This window comes from Protopterus annectens, chromosome 3.part0 (assembly GCF_019279795.1).
Source record: "Protopterus annectens isolate FY-2018-M chromosome 3.part0, PAN1.0, whole genome shotgun sequence".
Taxonomy (NCBI): domain Eukaryota; kingdom Metazoa; phylum Chordata; order Ceratodontiformes; family Protopteridae; genus Protopterus; species Protopterus annectens.
This window is the reverse complement of record NC_056731.1, coordinates 1,993,888,810-1,993,910,359: the sequence shown is the minus strand read 5'-3', so window position 1 is coordinate 1,993,910,359 and position 21,550 is coordinate 1,993,888,810. Positions and strand designations below refer to the sequence as shown.

Sequence of the window (21,550 nt, the reverse complement as noted above, 5' to 3'; positions counted from 1 at the left end):
GCATAATAGGACATATGAGCAGGTACAACATCACTACAGTGATTTAATCAGAAATGTCCGTCAGCGTGCATTGGATATCCACAGGCAACAGGTCGCCACAGGTGGTGGGGTGGCTACAAACCCCCACTCACCAGACTGGAGGGACTACTCATGAGTGTAGTGGCTCCAGTACGCCAACAACAACAACAGCAGCAGACATGCATTATGATGGAGGCTGGAGCCACGCAGCAGCAAGACTATGAGCGTGCAGGTAATATGCCATATGTATAGTTGACTGTTGTGTACACTGGTAGTTAATGCATGTGTGAGGTGTGTCCTTGGTTTGTAGCTGTCATCATAGTATTTAATGTGCAAGTGTGATATCCTCAATATCAGCAGCTGACCTGTGAAAGGCGACTGTTGTACTACTGACCTGTATCATACTCAGTAACAATGGCACAGTCGTGCCCACTGACATTAGTTTCCTCACTTCTGCAGGTCCCTCCGGTGTAACAGCAATGCAGCCTATCCATGCTGGTGAGTGTGTATTAACAATACCTTTAACAGTCTTGATAGTAATAGTAATATTAGGCTCACTTAGTAGTGCTCTGTGTATGCATGCAGGTGTGTCTGTGTCTGTGTGTTGATATCTCGCATACTGAGTAGTGTGCAACTGTGTGCAACTGTGTGTGTGTGTACATGTGCACGTGTGCACGTGCGCATGTGTGCATGTGTGCATGTGTACATGTGTGCACCTGTGCATGTGTGCATGTGTGCATGTCTGCACCTGTGCACCTGTGCACCTGTGCACCTGTGCATGTGTGCATGTGTGCACATGTGCATGTGTGCATGTGTGCACGTGTGCATGTCTGGACCTGTGCATGTGTGGATGTGTGCATCACTGGTAAAATTGTGTAGACATTGTAAACTGTGTTTCCCGTTTCCCTCCAACAGGTTCTGGTGCTGCTCTGGTGTCATGCAGCAGGGAATCTGAAGCAGGTGCCATGGGTACTGATAATGATGACATCTGTGTAATGGCACAGGAAGGTATGCCAGGGTCCATCATTGGTCAGCCAATTGACAGTACACAGCTGTCAACCCCATCAATGCGCACAGTTATCCTGCCAATACACACTTTGTCACCAATGTCCCTAGGTGATGGACAGCATACAGTGGGCATTGACCAGGGTAATGTGGTATCTGTGGCACATGCCTCCCCACACAGCAGCCATGGGCATGGGCCTGAGATGGTACCACACAGAAAGATGTCCAGGGGTTCTCGTGGGAGCATCCATGGGCGTACTGCCCCAGTCAGATGTGCCCACAGAGGTCTTACAACCTCAGCTATGTTTCGGGCTGTCATGCAGGCACAGTCACGTATGGAATGGTACACGAGACAGGGTCTGAGGAAGCTGACAGAATGTCGCACAGCCATGACTGACAGTATGTGTGACATTGCAGCTGCCATCCGTAATTTCACCGATGTCATAGACAGATGTTGTGGGGACATATTAGACCAGTTCCACAACTACATGTCCATGAGCCAGGGCGATGGTGGACAGTTGAGGCGTCGATGTGGGTGTATGCCAGCAACAGCAGCAGCTGGCAGTCGTCGCGGATGACAACAGGGCTGCAGCCGCCCCCATAGTGCCAGCAGCAGCCCCAGCAATGCTGGGTCTGTGCTGTCATCAGACCGCCCCAGGAGACCACATGCATGTGGCTCTGGCCAGGCCCGACAGGGATCTGTGTCCAGTCAATGAACACCTGCTTCTGATGACAGTACCCAGTCTGGGTTTGTACCGGATATGGTCCGTAGCACCCCTGCAAGGCACAGGTACCGTGTCCGTGGCCAGAGACACTGATCTGTATGACCTGGCAGGTACAGTCTGTGGCTGTCCACAAACACCAGTATATGGCAGCCATGAGGTGGAACTGTGTGCATCCATACACACATGCAAATTGACAACACCTAGGGCTACCGCATACATGCACACACTGCATCAACATTGCCCCACCTTGTACTGCTGTCCCTCACCAACACACATACACATACATGTCAATTGGTGGTATCGGTGGCTGACTCAGGCATGCCAAATTCGCACCCTGTGCATATGATGAAACTGTGCCACCTCCTGCAATCTGTCACATCAGTGCAGGTACAGGTTAACATGTTGCTGATGCACAGGGTGACTACATAGACGTGTAGTAATAGCATCATGTTGTTAACAGTACTGTGTGCTGAAATAATTGTGGGTATATCACAGCATGCCTGATGCAGTAAGGGTATGATTGTCATGTACTGTTGTCTACACCCATGGTAAGTACCATAGTGTATCATCTGCACATGTTGGCATACTGGTGGTAAGGATGTCAACAGAAGGCTACATACATAGGTAGCACAGGGGATAAGGTAATGAAAGTATTAATACGCAATGATGGACATGTAAACTGCAAGTGGCATGTTGCCCACACTGGACTCTGCAATGCGGATGTTTGAGGATGTTGATATGTGTGCAGTACTACACGACTGGTACAGGACACACAGGAGCACCCTAGCACTGCAAGCTCACATCTCATACCATGCTAGACAGCCCCAACACACAAAACTAACTGTCACAGGAGGGAGAGTCCCCATACATGTCAGGGATACTGTGGTGGTAGGCCAGGTAGCATACATCCTACTAAGTATGGAACCACTGAGTGAAGGCTCAGTGTCTGTTATTTGACATGTGTATTACTGCAGGTATGAGCACATGGGTTTCCATCCAGTTATTGTACATCCTGACGGTACATGGTCTGTACACTTGTGTGAGCTGAGACTGGACCCTAGCCATCTGACCTGTGTATTTCCATGTACATGTGCATAGTGCCTGCATATTTGCAGTGTTACCTACTGGAAGTGGTACAGCTTGTTTGTTGTACAATGGACTACATGCAGCCCTACTTACTGTAGCTTTGTTTGCATGCATGTTTGCTTGCAATTACCCTGGAATACTGATCCCACCTGCAATGAATAGTTACAGAGCTTCTGTGGACTCCTAGTGACATCTGCGTAGCTTACTATATGTATGTCTATGTCTCACTTGACAGAACGTCACTGTTTGTCCTGTTCACATGTGCGTTGCCTGGGACACATTGCATATGACTTACCTGGCATTTGTCCACGTGAGCAGTCATATATGCCACTGCTAACTAATCACAGGCACTACACCCTCACATACTCATCTTCTGTTGAACCACCTGCTTCGCTAGGGACGGCTTGCACCTGTCACCCCTCAGATTTTGGATATTGGCAAAGGCTCTTGCTACCCCCATAGTGCCTTTGTTAGGCAAGGCTCAAATGACACACCCACCTTCATAGGTATCACAAGGGATAAGAAACTAAGAGTAATGCTACTCAATGCCAGAAGTCTAAACCTCAAGATGCATGCACTCAAAACTCTCCTTAGCATGGAGAACATTGATATCTGTGCAGTAACAGATACCTGGTTCAGGGCTACTGAGAGCACCCCAGCACTACCAGGTTATACCTCATACCATGCTTTTCAGCCCCAAAACTTGGACTGAACCACAAAAGAAGGGGGAGTATTGATATTCATCAAAGATACCCACACCTCCAGGTTGGTGGCAAAGCACCAAGCATCAGAGACTAACCATGTGCAACTAACAATGGGTAAAACTGCCTTCCAAGTTATAGCCTGCTACAGACCACCCTCCCAAACCCAAGAACTGCACTCGGCCTTCCTGAGAACAGTGGAAAATATGAAGGTCTCTCCAAACACCATTATATTGGGCGACTTAAACTACACAAACATAGACTGGGAGCATGACTCTAGCTCCAACACCCTAGCCCAAAGATTCCTAGAATATATGAACTCAAATGCTATGGAACAACTTGTTACCACTCCCACAAGAAAGGAAAACATACTGGACCTGATCATCACCAACATGGGGACTCTATGCTCCAGACCAGAAGTGTATCCCTCACTGGTAAGATCAGACCATAAACTAATCTCACTGGATATTCACATCCCGACCCCACCCCCTGCCCAGAAAACCACAGTGAACAACTTCTCTAAAGCAAATTCACACTCCTCAAAACTGAGGTGGAAACCTTCAAAGCCCCTGGGCCTGTGGAAAATACAGACCAGACCGCAGATTCATCTATAAACGCATTATATTGACATCTTTAGGAATGATGGATCATGCGATCCTGAATAAAAGCAAGACCCAATCCTCCAAAGGCAGACGTCCTGTCTGGTGGACCCCAGCCATAAACAAACTATACAATAGAAGGAGGAAGCTACTAAATGATACAGCAAAATCCCAAAAAGGGAAGGCATCACTGATCAGTATTAGCAAAAAACTACGGGCACTCATAAGATTGTCTAAGGCCAGCTTCGAGAGAAAATTGCACAGGACACTAAGCATCATCACAAGGCTTTCTTTAGTTATGTTAGTAACCTGGGTGGGAATTCCCAGATATGCTCAGAGGTAGTCCAAAATGTCAATAGAAACACCAAACCCACAGACATTGCCAACATCCTAGCTGACAGGTTCAGCGCAAACTTCTCCCCCCCTCCACACCGAAAGGGCAAATATTTATCCCAGCAGAGTGCTGCCCCCCTGACATCTCAGATGCTCAGGTAAGAGCCGCCCTCTCCAAAGCAATACACACTGCATCAATGGGACCAGACAGTGTCCCGGGCTGTGTCCTACATGAACTCCAAGAAGAGCTACACCCAAACATAAAACTACTGTTCAGTCCCAGCCTTACTACAGGATATGTGGCCAAAGAGTGGCGTACAGCAACAGTGGTCCCTCTACAGAAAGGTGGTGCCTCAATGGATCCTGGACACTATTGCCCCATAAGCCTGACTAGCTTGGTCTGCAAAGCTATGGAAAGGATCATCATGGACCTCATAAATAAAGATATTGGGGACCTACAAACACTGGATCATACCCAGTTCGGCTTTGTTAAGGGCAGATCCTGCCTCTCAAACCTGGTTGATTTCTTTGAAACAGTCACCAAGGCCATTGACAAGGGGAAGGTGGTCCACACAGCCTACCTGGACCTCGCAAAAGCCTTCGATACAATACCCCACTCGGGCATTCTAGAGAAGCTCACCAGCTTAAATTTAAACCCCTATGTCACTAGATGGATTGCACACTGGCTCAAGGACAGAACCCACATGGTTAGAATTGCTGGAGCCATGCCAGACTCCAAACCAGTTACAAATGGTGTCCCACAAGGCTCAATCCTGGGACCTCTCTTGTTCAGTATATATTTATCGGAGGTACAGGCCAATACGGAAGGACTGTGGCTGACAAAATTCGCAGATGACTGCAAACTGGCCGCCATAATCGACTCTCCAGCTGACACAAGCATCCTCCAAAAGGGCCTCATAGAAACAGACAACTTGTGCCAGAGCCATAGCCTCAAGCTGAATGCCAAAAGGTGTATAGTCATCCCCTTTGGCAAAAACAAAGTGCCCACAAAGTACCACATAGGTGGTAATCCATTAAGTACAGAAGAAGTAATTAGGGACCTGGGGACCCAAGTTGATAGCAATCTCTCATTTGACAAGCACATGGCCAAAGTGGTTAGAAAAACATTTTATATAGCCCACCTCATCATGAAGGGATTCACATCTAGATCAGGGGAGGACATCGTGCCTCTTTACTCATCCCTCATCAGGCCCATAATTGAGTACAATGCCCCTGTTGGGATGCACCTTACCAGACACCTGCAGCAACTGGAAAGACCCCAAAAGTACCTCACCAAGAGGATCAAAGGGCTCAAACAGGTGCCATATGCTGACCGGTTAAAGAAACTCCAGCTCTACTCAGTGGCACACCGACTGTTCAGAGGCGATCTGTGCCTGATGTATAAAGCCATGTCAAACACGGAATTAATGGGCATGCTGCACCTCAGAATATCCAAATCTCATTGAGCTACACGCTCGAGAGACTTGAACCTCAGCACTGAAATAAATAGGACATGCTGGAGGGACAGATTCATAACCCAGAGGCTCCCTTCACTCTGGAATAAAATCCCAGTCAAAGTTAGGCAGAGTCCCTCATTGACTCTCTTCAAGAGGAATCTTGATGAGTGGATGGGACATTGTAGGTTTACCCCGGGTATCACTTCTGTGTCACTGTTAGACAGAGGCATAGTATACTAACCTCAAAAAAGGGCATAGCAAGATAAATTTACAATGGATGGCGACATCCAAACACATTCTGGCTAGGTTTATAAATGCCCCAGGGCAGATAGCCTAGTATGAACCTATGAACCTATGTACCTTGTTCCCCATTGGCCCTATGTGCTGTTAATCACCATGGCAATCACAATACTATGGTAGCATGTTCAAAGGTCAGTTGTCAGTCACCTCTATGGTACAGTTGTGGAATATGTGGGTCATGTGGCAATGTCACAGCTTCCACATGTACACAGTCAACCCTCTCCCCTACACATGGACGTACAACACATGTATGAGATGAAACCACATAGCCAAACTGGGGACTAAGCACTCTGAACCCAGTACTGGCATAACCTGTCAGGTGGCATGAAATACTACAGTGACTACAATACCAGTCTGATGTAGACCTACACTGACAGCAATACAAGCACATGAACACACTGGACCATTCGTGTAGCCTAAGAATAGCATCCTGCCTGAGTGGCAGACACCTCTGCAGCTGACATACAGGCATACGTTATGCCAGAACACATCACGCATAACACATAGCACACAAATCCTGTGTGCCAAACAGTCACAGCCTGTACGGCTAGACAACACACCTGCTACAGTTGTGTTAGGTACCTTTATTGTCCGGTACAGTGAGGTCACGCTCACCAGGCTGGACAAGGCGAAGGTCACAGTGATATGCCCGTGGGGCACTATGGTCCACCACATAACACAAGCATACAGGTCAGTCAGAGGCATGGACACATATGACTCAGTCATTGTCCATGCCACTATGGCTGATCTGTGATGTACCTCCCTGGACTACATGATAGGGAACATGGAAGGGCTCTCTCAACATGTGGCACAGGCTGGTATGACCCTGACCTTGGTTGGCATCATACCCTCACCAGGAATGCTGACGTATTACTGAATGCTGATGAATTACTGTAGCTAAAACACCCTAGCTGAAAGGTTCCTAGCATGTGGTCACTGCATTGCTATGGAAAAACTTGTTACCACTCCCACAACAGGTGAAAATATGCAGCACCTGTTCATCAACAACATGTAGACTATATGCCCCAGACCAGATGTGTATCCCTCACTGCTAGGTTGATACCATCTACATATCACACTGTATATACACATACCACATGCAGCACCCGCACAGAAGACCACAGTCATAATGTTATCCAGTGCAAATACCACGTATTCACATGTGGCAGGCGTCAGACATGGTAACTATTGAAGGTCACAGGTACATATGTGTATTTGGCACACACATACATCATCTGTGTCCATTGCCATTACTGGTTTAATCGATGTCATGCATTACTGTGAACAACAACCCACACACATTGGCATTCTGTGTGACAAAAACACACGTGGCATGTCTGGAATCCAATGCCATAACTAACTGTGCTATGACAGTAGTGAGAGACGCAGTAGCAGAGCGTGCTATTTGCATTACTGGGAGATTTTCCCTCTTCCGCTGTACTTGTAGGGTGCTGACATCATCTCTGTGTAGAGATTGGAATATGCAGCAGCTGGTGTGTTGTACTGGTTGGCAAAAGGGTCAGTTCTCTCACAAGTAATTGCACACACACTACTTTCACCCTCTTCCACACACACTTGCAGGATTTAAACCCCTATCTAACTATATTATGACACTTGAAATGGACGCATTAGCAGAGTGTGCTATTCGCATTATTGGGAGGGTTCTCTTCTCCTGCTATACTTATAGGGTGCTGACATCATCAGTGTTTAGAAAGGGGAATGTGCATCCTGTAGTGTGTTCTCCTAGTTGTCAAAAGGGGCATTTCTTTCATACAGACTTGCACACACACTAACTCCCTCCACACACACTTAGTATTTGCAGGATTTAAACCCTACCTAACTATGTTATGACACTCAAGACGGTCGCATTAGCCGAGCGCGCTATTTGTATTACTGGGAGGTTTCCCTTCTCCTGCTGTACTTATAGGGTGCTGACATCATCAATGTTTAGAAAGGGGAATGTGCATCCTGTAGTGTGTTCTCCTAGTTGCCAAAAGGGACATTTCTTTCATACAGACTTGCACACAGACTAACCTCCTCCACACACACTTAGCAGGATTCAAACCCCTACCTAACTATGTTATAACACTCGAGACAGATGCATTAGCAGAGCACGCTATTCACATTATTGGAAGGTTTCTCTTCTCCTGCTGTATTTATAGGGTGCTGACATCATCAGTGTGTAGAAAGGGGAATGTGCATCCTGTAGTGTGTTCTCCTAGCTGCCAAAAGGGACATTTCTTTCATACAGACTTTCCACACACACTTAGCATTTGCAGGATTCAAACCCCTACCTAACTATGTTATGACACTCGAGTGGATGCATTAGCAGAGCGCGCTATTCACATTACTGGGAAGTTTCTCTTCTCCTGCTGTACTTATAGGGTGCTGACATCATCAGTGTTTAGAAAGGGGAATGTGCATCCTGTAGTGTGTTCTCCTAGTTGCCAAAAGGGATATTATTTCATACAGACTTGCACACACACTAATTCTCTCCATACACACTTGCTATTTGCAGGATTCTAACCCCTATTTAACCATGTTATGTCACTCGAGATGGACGCATTAGCAAAGCACGCTATTTGCATTACTGGGAGGTTTCCCTTCTCCTGCTTTACTTATAGGGTGCTGACATCATCAGTGTTTAGAAAGGGGAATGTGAATCCTGTAGTGTGTTTTCCCAGTTGCCAAAAGGGACATTTCCCTCACACAGACCAACCCCACTCATTCACACACACCGCATTTGCGGGATTCAAACCCCTACCTAACTATATTATGACACTTGAGGGAGACGCATTAGCAGAGCGCACTATCCGAATTACAGGACATCATTTCTGCACCTGCATTATTTATAGGGTGCTGACATCATTATTTCTACAGAGGTATGTACATCTAGTACTACCTGTCAGGTGGGGGATAGCATATATATGCATTTGCAGCCACCTACGTCAGGGTCAGATATGCACATTGCACTGGCAGGTTATGTTTTATACCATGCTTCGTGACCACAGGACCTGTAACACACAACACAACCAGTCCTGACCACCCCTCCCATATCCAGGACACACACTTTGCTTCCCTTGGAACAGTGCCAAGATATGCAGGTGTTCACATACACCATTCCAGTTGTTAATGTCAGGTACAGGCATATTGTGTGTGGGAACTACTCAGGCCCCTACAACATTACCCTACAGCCACTACAATTTGTGAGTCCATGTGCTATGGCAGAACCACTCACCACAGCCACAAGGGGGGAATACATATTGCACCTGACCATCTACAACATGGGTACTCACTGTTCTACACCAGAGGTAGACCCCCATTGTTGATATCTGACTATACCCACCTTTCCCTGGCCATCCATATCCCATCCCCACCCCCAGGCAAGGTTGTCACTGCAAACAAACTGTATTTATCAAAAGCAGACTTTACACTTGTGAAGACTGGGGTTGAAGACTTCAAAGGACCCATGCTGGTGGAGTATAAAGGCCACTCTGCATAATCCTTGACAATTGCATTCTATGAGCATGTGGAAGGTTTGCATTGATCATGCTATCCCAAATATACCCATGACTGCTCCACAACAGGACACCTGTCAGATGTACACCAGCCATGTATGAGCTGTCCAACAGACAGAGTGAGCTAATACATTGCAGAGCAGTAGCCCACAGAGGGAGGACATCTCTGAACAGTACCGGCATGACACCTCAATCCCTCATAATCATCATGACACAGTATTGACAGTGAAATTGTCCAGACAATGCAGATAAGACTCCCCTCAGTCTGTTATTGATGCCCACTTACTGTTAGAGGTCCTCAGCAACCCTCTTCCAGCACACACCAACAACATGGCTGTGGCTTAGCAAATTCAAACCCTGGGATCTCCACTGTGTCCCTGCTTGACAGAGGCACAGCACACTAGCCTCACACGGTGCCTTATGTGACCTACTTTACAGTGGCACAGCCTACTGTACTGGGGAGGCAGACGCCAAGCACACTCTGGCTAAGCTGTCATTCCCTAGGGCAAACAGCCTAGTGTTGACCTCTACACCCATATGTTTAATTGTCAGATGCACATTATTTGTTGCTGATAGACTGTTTGCAAGTCTTTATTGCCATAGCATTCCCTGTTTGTATGAACAACTTGTGTATCTGTGGAAGATGTTTGCATATGGGAGGGATCCACTATATTACGTATGTCTCTGTAGTCATTTAACTGTGTGCACTGGGCAGATTGCTGTAATGTGGTTGGTTCACGGAATAACACGTACAAATACCAGATATGTGTGGCCAACAGCTAAACTGAGATTTGGCCTAAGTGTGTGAGCATGCCCAGTTCAGCCTTCCCATGGCATGTTGTCTGACATATGTCTCATTTATCAAAGTGTGTGAGCATGCCCAGTGTGAGCTTTCCATATGTTGAACTCTGCAGCCCACCACATTTGTGGATGAGTGTGAACTTCAACAAATATCTCCCGTTTATGGTTGTGTGTTGTCATGTTGTGTAGTTACTGTCCAACTGCTTTGTGTGTGAACACAACAGGGATTATACTGTGCTTGCAGGGTTTGCATGGGATACTTTGCATACAGTTGTCAACATCCTTTCATACTGACCTAACACTGTAGTACCGTATAGTGTACTGGTTCAGTACTTTCACTGTGGTGGACAGTATCCTGGGCTTTAGTCCTATCACTGCTTTACAGTTCCATAGTGAGCACAACAGCCTGGTTAGGGGCCAGTTGTGCACATCTGACCATGTTGCATTATGTTCTACTTAAACCAGGCTTGTCCAACATTGGTAGTGTATTCCACAACATAGGTGTACATTTGCAAACACTAGCGATGTGCCTTAGGCCATTTCTAATGCTAGTCAGAGAGTGTGTTTGTCCTTCGACACACATTGTAAGTGGAGTTTGCCATGACATATGTCATGGTTAGTATACTGTGCCTCCGTCTACCTGTAACATAACAGTGATACCCTGGGTAAACCTACCATCTCCCATCCACTCATCAAGATTACTTTTGAGGAGAATCGATGAGTGACTCTATGGATAACCTGTACTGGGAGTTTACTCATGAGTGGGGGTGGCTTCTGTGTTATGGATCATGCAGTACAGCTTGTCCTATGTATGTCAGTGCTGGGGTTCAGGACTCTCATGTGCATAGCTCACTGCCATTCAAATTGTACAAGGTGCAGCATGTTTATTGATTCCAGCTTGGACATGGCTTTATACATCAGGCACAGCTTGCCTCTGGGTGGGAAGTATGGCAGTGTGTGTAGCTGCAGTTTGTTTAATCAGGCAACACATGGCATCTGTTCAAGCTCTTTGATACTCCTGGTGAGGTACTGTTGGGGACTTTACAGTTGATGGAGGTGTCTGCTGAGGTACATCCCACAGGGGCTATTGTAGTCAATTGTAACGCTGATGAAGGATGACTGCATAGCCACTATGACCTCCCCTTATCTAGATCTGACAACCTTCATGATTAGGTGGATATATGGTATGTTTCTGTAAACACTACAGCCACATGTTTGTCCAATGCAGGATATCTATCACCTTGTGTCCCCAGGTCTCTCATTACATGTTAAGTATGTAATGGGTTAACACCTATGTGGTAATTGGTGGGCACTTACTGTATATCCACAGGGGTTGACTATACACTTTTCTGCAATTAGCTTGCTGACATGGCTATGGCACCAGTTGTCTGTTTCTATGTGGCCCTTTTGTGGGATGCTTGTGTCAGCTGGAGGGTCAGATATGGTGGGCAGTTTGTAGTCCTCTGCAAACATGTTCAGACACAGTCTTTCCATGTTGGCCTGTAGCTATAGGACATATATACCAAATGAGGGAGGTCCCAGGACCAAGCCTTGTGGGATGCCAGTTATATCTGGTTTGTAGTCTGACATGGCTGCAGCATGTCTGGCCATGTCAGTTCTGTCCTTGGTCTGGTTTGCAACCCCTCTACTGACATAGCGGTTTATATTTAAGCTGGTGAGCATATCTATAATGAACACATAGGGTATTGTATGGAAGCCTTTGCAAGGTCCAGCTACGCTGTGTGGACCACATTGCCCTCATCAATGACCTTAATGACTGTTTCAAATGAGTCAAACATGTTTAGAGGCAGGATCTGCACTTAAGAAAGCCACACTGTTTAGGGTCCAGTGTCAGTAGGTCCCCAATATCTTTATGTCTGCGGTACATGCTGATCCTTTCCATAGCTGTGCAGACCAAGCTTCTCAGGATTCTGGGGTGGTAGTTTTCAGTATCCATTCAGGCAACACCTTTGTTGAGAATGACCACTGTTGTTGTACACTGCTCTTTGGGTACATATCCTGTGGTAAGGCTGACATTGAGCAGTAGTGTGATTTGGCATTCCATTCTTCTTGGAGTCCATGTTGGACTCAGCCCAGGACACCATCTCATACCATTGCTGCTGTGTGTTTTGCTTTGTAGATGCTGGCTGTTACCTCAGCATCTGCAATGTCAGGGGCCAGCAGTCTGCTGGGATAGATATTTTGCATTCTGGGGGGGGGGGGGGTTGCACTGCACCTGTCAGGATGTATGTTGGCAATATGTGTGTGTGTTTGGTATGTTGTTTGTAATATTTGTGTGATTCAGAGCATATCTGTGAATTCCCAACACGGTTCCTACCATCAGTTGAGGAAGCCTTGGGATTGTCCTTAGTGTCCTGTACAATTTGTATCTTCATAGGTTCATAGGTTCATACTAGGCTATCCACCCTAGGGCATTTGTAAGCCTAGCCAGAGTGTGTGTGTGGCTTTTGCCAAACCTTGCTATGTGAATATTATGGCCATTTATGATTTGCTTTGCTGTGCCTCTGTCTGGACGTGACACAGTGAAGACCCCCAGTGTAAATCTACGATCATCCATCCACTTGGCAAGATTCCTGTTGAAGAGTGTCAGTGAGGGGCTCTGCCTAACATGGAGTGGGGTTCTGTTCCAGGGTTTGGGGAGCCTCTGGGTTATGTATCTGTCCCTCCATCACATCCTATTTCATTATGTGTTGAGGTTGACATCTCTCACTCTCACAGCTCCGATGGCTTTGAGTTTTCTGGGGTGGAGCATGTCCATTACTCCTGTGTTGGACATGGCCTTGTACAACAGACATACAATGCCTCTGTGTAGGCGGTATGTGACTGCATTCAGCTGGGGTGTCTACAGCCAGGCAGCATATGACATATATTTGAGACCCTTTATCCACTTGGTGAGGTACCTTTGAGGTCTTTCTAACTGCTGCAGGTGTCAGGTAAGGTACATCCCAAATGAGGCATTGTACTAGATTATGGGTCTGATAAGAGAACAGTATAGGAGCACAATGACCTCTGTTGACGTAGATGTGAATCCTTTCATGATACGGTGTCCAGTATAGACAGTCTTCCTAGCCACATTGGCAATGTGAGTGTCACATAACAGGTTACTGTCCACTTGTGTCCCTAGGTCCCTGATTACTCCTTCCATACATAATGGTTTACCACCTATGTGGTAATTTGTGAGTACCTTGTTTGGTATTTGGTGGGAAATTCATACTGTCCAGTGTCTTCAGGACGGCTGGGTGGGGTTCCTGTGTGTGAGAGTGTGGTCTGTAGCATGCTACAGACTGTACGGCAGTCTTGCCTATGGTTAGCTGCACATGGGTGGACTCCAATGCCTTGTGCATTGTCAGTTACCTGGACGTATGGGTGTCTGTGCTGAATATGGATACTCACCCTCCTTTTATGTTTTGTTCCAGGTTTTGGGACCATAACGCATGATATGTGGTATAACCTGGTAGTGCTGGTGTGCTGTCAGGAGGCTTGCAGCAGGTTTCTGTCACTGCACAGACATCGATGTTCTCCATACTGGGGAGGGCCTTGGGAGCATGCATATTGAGGTTTACACATCTGGCATTGGTCAGCATTATCCTTATGTTTCTTTCCACTTATGTTTTCTAAGGTGGTGGGTTAGTCTTTTCAGCCTTGCCTACGAAAGGCTCTATGGAGGTGGCAAAAGCCTCATCCAATATCCAGACGCCCAGGGGTAACAGGTGCAAGCCATCCCTGGAACAGCTGCATGGCTTGTCAAGCATGACATTCCATGCAGACAGACATTGGATCCCCTTGGAATGACACCAGTAATTGTGCCACTTGTTATAACTGATCATTCTGTGTTTGTACTGTGGCATCATTCTTGGTGAGGGTAGGATGCTGCAAACGGTCAGTGTCATACCGGCCTGGACTGCATAATCGGAGAGCTCATCTATGTCTTTTTTCATGTAGTCCAGGGAGGTACATCTCAGGTCATTCCCACCAGCATGGACTATGACTGCATCATATTTCTACTTGCTTTGGGGTAACCTGCATACTTGTGTTATGTGGCGTATTGTAGCAGCCTACAGGCAGCTTACTGTACCCTTTCCCTTGTTCAGTCTGGTGTGCGGGACAGTAGCGTGTCTAACTATGGAGTCACCTATTACAACTGTATCAGGCATGTTGTTTCTCCTTCTGGCCTGTGACTGTTTGGCACACCAGATTTGTGTACTATGTGTTGCATGTGCTATGTTTGGAGGTTGTTTGATTGGGTGTCTGCTTTGGAGGCTTCTGTTGGTGTGGTGTGTTTGTAATTCAGGCCTCCGGGAATGTTTTTCTGTGTTTATGTCTTTGGTTTGCAGTTGTCATAGGTCTATGTGGGACTGGGTTTGTAGCGTGTGTGGTTACCTTCTCCTCCTGACTAGTTTTGGGAGTACTGAGTTGAGGGAGCTCAGCCTCCAGTTTGAATAAATGGTTGCATCTCTCACATATATTTATATTTCTTGGGGGGAGTTGAGGGTTGTCTGTGTACTTGGGGCAGGTGTAACATTGCCTCAAGATTCACAGATTCAACTTGTTGTAGCTGGCCTTAGTGGATTGTATGTGTGGACATATTTTATTGCCATACTACTGATCAGTGATTACTTCTTTTTTTATGTTTGCTCTATCATGTAGTAGCTTCCTCATTCTCTTGCATGGTTTGGTAATGGCTGGAGTCCACCATGCCAGATGCCTGCGTGTATGGCATTGTGTCCTGTTTTAATTTAGGATTGCATAATCCAAGCATTCCTGTCAGTGTTCATGGAATGCCTGTATAACAGGTTCTGAGGTGTGGCTCATATTTTGCACCAGCACAGGGCCTTTAATGGATTCCACATCAGTTTGGAGGAGTGCAACTTTTGCTTTGCACATGTTTTTCACTGTGGTTTTCTGGCCAGAGACTGTGGTCAGGATGTGGATATCCAGTGTAATTACTCTATGGTCTGGTCTTACCAGTGAGCAATACACTTCTCATCTTGCCATCCAGTACCCATGTTGCTGATTATCACATCCAGTATGCTTACCCCTCTTGTGGGAGTGGTACGTTGTTCCTGGGCATTTTGGTTTATGGATTCTATGAACTTTTGTCCTACAGTGTTGGAGCTAGTATAATGCTCCCAGTCTATGTCTGGGTATTTTTCAGTCACCCAATATAATGTGGTTTGGAGGACTTGATATATTCATGTATTCCAACATAGGCCAGGTGCAGTTCCTGGTGTTAGGACAGTAGTCTGTAGCAGGCTATAAACAGGGAGGCAGTTTTAGCCACTGTTACTTGACCATGGCTAGTCCATGCTGCTTCTTGTTGTGGTACCAACATGGGGGTGTGGTTATCCTTGACAATTATTGCTAGTCACCCTCCTTTTGTAGCTTGTTCCATGTTTTGAGGCTGTACAGCACAGTATGAGGTGTAACCTAGTAGTGTTAGGGTGCTGTTGTGAGCCTTGACCCATTTTTCTGTTACAGCACAGATATCAACATTCTCCATACTGGGTGAGTTAAGACTGCATGCATCTTGCTGTTTAGACTTCTGGCATTGGGTAGCATTACATCTAGGTTCTTATCCCTTCTGATACCTATGGAGGTAGTTTTGTGTTTTGAGCCTTACCTATTCAGGGCACACTGTGGGTAACAACAGCCTTTGCCAGTATCCATACGGCCTGCACTGATAGGTGCACGCCAGTCCAAGCAGGTGGAGCATCATGTCATGCTCAGCATGTCATCCCAGGCTGGCACACATTGGATCCCCTTTGACTAACTGCAATACTTCAGCCAATTATTGCAATTGATCATCTCATTGTCATATTGTGGCATGATGCTTGGTGAGGGTAGGATGTTAGTCACGGTCCTCAGGTGTGCATATAGTACATGGTGTTACATTACTTAACACATGGCATTCATGCCTCAGGTGGTGCTGCAGGGCTGCGTCTGTCGGATGCACATATTACACTCCCTGTAGATGTTTGTGAGCAGGTTATGTCATTTTAGGCATCCCTGTTATTATTTGAGTGAGTCAGAAGGGGTATCATTCCCAGGGTTCCTACTGAGCCAGTGTATGTGCTATGCGTTGCCTCTTTGCCAAGGCCAGGGCATACTGGGCACGCCTCCTTCTGCCTACTGGGGCAGGCTCAGGTTGTTCCTCCTCCGAGTCACGCTCTGCCTGTTATGGCCTTGGCAATGGTGGGGGGCTGTTTGGCCCAGCCCTATGCTGGTCCTGCTGCAGCTGTTTTTGCAAGATCATATTATGTAGCATAGCACATACCATGACAATTTGGGTACATGTAGTTGGTGGGTACTGCAAGGCTCCACCAGATGTGTCCAGACACCGGAACCATGATTTGAGCAGCCCAAACACACGCTCTATTACATTACGTGTTTGTGCGTGTGCCTCATTATGGCGTTCCTGTTCAGGTGTGTGTGCGTTTTTGATGGGTGTCATCAGCCACGGCTCCAGTGCATAACCTGCATCCCCCACTAGGTGTCCGTGTGGGATGTCCCCATTGGCAAATGTCTGGTACAGCTGCGTCAAATGCCAGATGTGGGAATCATGGTAGCTCCCAGGGCAGCCAGCACACACATTCATTATTATGCCCTGGGCATCACACATGACCTGGCAGTTGATGGAGGGCAAGCCCTTGCGGTTAATGTAGGCCCTACCCCGCTCACCGGCTGGTGCTTTGATGCATATGTGCGTGCAGTCTATTGCACCCACTACCTCAGTGTATTCTGCTATTTGCTGGAAGAGACGCATATTGCTGGCCAATACCTCACGGGCATTGGGGAAATATACATGATCACCGACATGTGCTGACATGGCATCCAGGAACTGGTGCAGTACCCCGGAGGCTGATGACTGTGATATCCCCATCATATCACCAGTTGGTCTTTGGAAGGTACCTGTTGCTAGTATTCTTAGGCCAACACATATCTTGGTTTCCACTGGGATGGGTTCCCCTCTGTTGGTTCTGTGTGTGAGGAGTGGCCTGCACAGCTCAACTATTTGCTGCAGGAGGTCTCTGTCCTCTCTATAGCACTCTACTATCTCCAGCTCATGTAACCCGTGGTAGGTGACCCTGGGCCTGTACACTCTTCTCTGTCTCCTCACTGTGGGTTGTCTGGCACCATCTGCATTGTCACCACCCTCAGCAAGTCACCTATGTCTCATTATGACAGCGATGGCAGCCCCTAACATTTCTGCTCTGAGTTCAGCTTTTTCAGTTTTCACTTCTAATAGCTTACTCCTGTCTTGCAGTGTCTCTTGAGAGAAACATCCTGCACTGCTGTTTGCAGAGTTTTAAGTGCTGGGCTGGGCTACTATTCTGCCTGTGTAATTGCCTGCTTCTAATTGTTTTCACCTGCTAGCTCCAGCAGTATTCCCTGCTAACTTCCTATGAATTCTGTTGATTCCTTTTTCCTTTCTGTTTCCTCAGGGGGGAGCAGCATGCATACCAGCAGAAACATGCTCACAGTGGCTTACACATGTGCACACATGCTTACACGGTTCAGAATCTGCTTATTCGGGTTAAAACGCGCGCACACCAGTGCAAATAGTGTTACAAGTCTGCCAACAGGCTCCCACATGCTCAGTCTGCCCTACACGCTCGCACACCAGCGCAAACAGTGTTAAACATCTACCAACATGCTCCAACATGCTCAGTCTGCCTTACACACGCGCATACTCTCCTACTCGTGCTTCATGGCGCGCACATGTGTGCATGCACGCCCAGCAAGAAACTTTGGTGTAGGCAACAGTGTACACCTTCCATTTCTTGACTTTCCCATGCTTATGTTGTGGCACTCCTCTTTCCATGATATGTGTCTGACATCTGTCATGTAACACTGACCTCCAATGAACTGCATTTTTTTCTGCCATTCCCCCCTGTGAGGTCACCTATCTCCTACTCTGTTCCTCCCCCTTATGTAACTCTTACACTACTCAGAATGTGCTCATTTGCTATGTGACAGTGGAATTCAGTATCCTAACACTCATTTGCATCAGATTGCCTACTAATGCTTAGTTACATGTCTTAGACTCAGCTTCCCCCTTTAGCAACCACTAAATGGTGGCCATGTTGTTTTTGGTCTGCTGGTCCCTGCATTGTAAATCCATGTATTGCATAAAACCCACATTTGTGGGTTTATAACCTTAATTTTTATATTTTATATAGCGCAGCCCGTTTGCGCGGGGCTGTGCTGTGTTTAAACACCGGCGATCGCCGAAAAAAAAAATTATTTCTCATATTTGCATCAGGGTACCTTGCCAATGGCCACATATTTGGCCATTGGCATGCTGCCTGACACATATGCACCATTTATTTGGAGCTGACATGGCTCCATTGTGTTTTTTGCAGAAACGTACTCAGTTGTCAACTGAGTACATTTCTGCAGCTAAAACGGCTCTTACACGGGCTGCTTTGGGCTTCCTGGATCGCTAATCTACCTCATTTGCATGCTATTCGGCTGCAAGTGAGGTGATTAGCATATCCACGCCCACTCCGTGTAAGAGACGTTTTAGCTGGTCTCTTACACGGACTTTAGAGCTGTTCCTGGATCGTGAAGGCTGCATGGAGTCTTACACTACTCTTAGACTCCGTGCAAGCCTTTGTAAATCCTGCCCATACACATTTGGGCATCATATCATATCTGGAGCATTTAACCCTTGGCCTCCACTGAAAATTGACTTGTTCCAAGTCAGACTTTCCTGGTAAACAAATATTAAATAAATAAATAAAAAGAAAGAAAGAAAGAAAGAAAGAAAGAAAGAAAGAAAGAAAGAAAGAAAGAAAGAAATGTCTACTATTAAGATGAAAACAGACAAAATAACCACAGAATATAATTACTGGATAAAATTGAACTAATTAATAGAGAAATATTAATCCATGTTTGATAATCAGTTTATGGCTGTTTAATGGATTTTAGTAATGTTTAGGAAGTGCTGATGTAGTTACTTGTGTAAATAGTTGTTTTATATTAATGTCCTTGTTTCTGTGTATAAAATGCCAATAGGAATATTTAAAAAGTACATATATTGAAGACAGCTTGATATTATAAACCAAAGTGTTGCCATTCATATCATAGTTTAGTTTGGAAGGGGTGATTTTTATTACCATTACAAAAATGTGCCATTTTTTTACACAGTACTCTGGGAGACCACTGGTAACAACTCAGGTAACCAGCCACCTAAAATGTTACATCCTGTTGCTTAACTAGTGTTTTACTTATTGAATTGCATATGGATTGCTTTTAGTTTGTCAGTTATCCCTTTATACGGTATGGTGTCAAATGTCTCAGCAAGGTCATGATTAACAGTTTGCACTACCAGTCTGCCATAATACAGATATCATAATCCTTTTCTCTTCACTGGGATGCTATTATCTCTTTAATGAATGCCTAAGGATTCAAAAGACAACATTTCCCCCTATCAGATGTATACTTTTCCATGCTTACTAGAAGCAAATTCCCTGTATAGTTATGGATAAATTCCATTATAACTATCCATGATTTTAAATAGAAAATTCATCAGAGTGAAGATATGATGCTGGTTGAGTCCAAGGTGCCCCATTCCTTTGCAGAATCAGTCAGTGTTAGTGGAGTAACACTCTTGCCATTGATGCTAAAAGTCTGAAAGGTGTGAATTCTACTTCCACCCTTGGTGCTTGGAATCATTTATTTTCCATTAGTGACACTGCAATGCATCAAAGGGGACGTCCTGCAGTTCTGAGAATGCTGTGTTATAGAAAAGATATTAAACTGAGGCTGATCTGCCTGAGTTGGAGTAAGATTCCACAGTACTTAACAAAAAAGGATAGGGTAAGTTCCTAGTACTCTGGCCTAAATTCTATAGTTAGTATGAATACTGTCACAGATCTGCCACTGGCCTAGTTGGACTAACTCAGCCAACACAAGATAGAGAAATAAATAAATAAATAAATAAATAATTCCACTACAACATATCACCATAGGTTCATGGTATGTTTTCTTTCTCACCATTGCTAGGATTTTCAGTAATATCACCATTTCCTATCACATATCCAAGAGGGTGCTTCTTCATTTTTTTCAGTACAGCATGAGCAATGGCTATGTCATAAATAGCCTTTATCTTTTTTAACCTAGTTGGGAGGTCCCTGATTTTGGTTGTCAGCAGGCCTGATATATTCACAAGTGTCTTTCCAAGCCCATTGAGTTATCTATATTGTTTTACACACAATGGCGTCACCAATTGCTTATGGGCTTTCCAGTTTGGCTTGGTTCAAAGTTACCCCCTAGTATTTTGCTGTGGATTCTCCATCCTACCATGGTATGGTAACGCTGCATGTTTGATTTACAGTAGTCCATGTGGGGTCTACATAAGTGCACACAGTTTTGGTTTCATTGGGCTTAAGCCTTCTCCATATATAGCCAAAGATGGTACTGGGTTTATGTGTTCATGCGTTATGCAGCGTGGTTGCTGCTGAGAGTTTACCCTTGATATTATAGATGCAAGGTGTTACAAAAAAGGAGTGCATTTTCTGTGATCATAGGGTAGTTTTTATACTGCCCGAGGCAACCATTTTCTGTCACATGACAAATACTTTGTCAAAATAAGATCTTTCTTACATATGTAAATATAATTCAGACAAAATTTACTGTTAGATGTAATTAAAGTAGTGAGATTTATAAGTTTTAAAGACACGGCATGCATTTATATGCTTATCTGTTTATTTGTTTATTTAAATAGCATGTTTATCTGTTTACAGCTACTTTGTAGGATAAAACTAGGGGTTGGTACTATTTAGAGATTTTAAAAGTGAGCTAGAAAAGGTGGTAAAAGCTGTGGGCAATGCAGTGTACTACCAGTGCATAATAAAATATGAGTCAGTTTAACACTTATCTTTTATTATGAGTAATAGCTTGTGTCTTGCTCAAACTGCCTTTTTTCATTTCTCAGGTCTGCATGTAATGAGAGTCTCTTTGCTTTGGTTATAGGCTCAGTGA

The 21,550-nt window shown here is 45.5% G+C and overlaps 1 protein-coding gene across 1 annotated transcript in view; it reads left to right on the top strand.

Annotated features, from left to right (window-relative positions):
• The window catches only part of LOC122797239 (growth hormone-releasing hormone receptor-like), a 549,995-nt gene that overhangs the window by 51,650 nt on the left and 476,795 nt on the right, over positions 1-21,550 (top strand). Inside the window, exon 2 of the mRNA XM_044066087.1 lies at positions 21,542-21,550. This exon is cut by the window's right edge and continues 71 nt beyond it. Coding sequence (XP_043922022.1) covers positions 21,542-21,550 — 9 coding nt within the window. The remainder of the gene's footprint in view (positions 1-21,541) is intronic.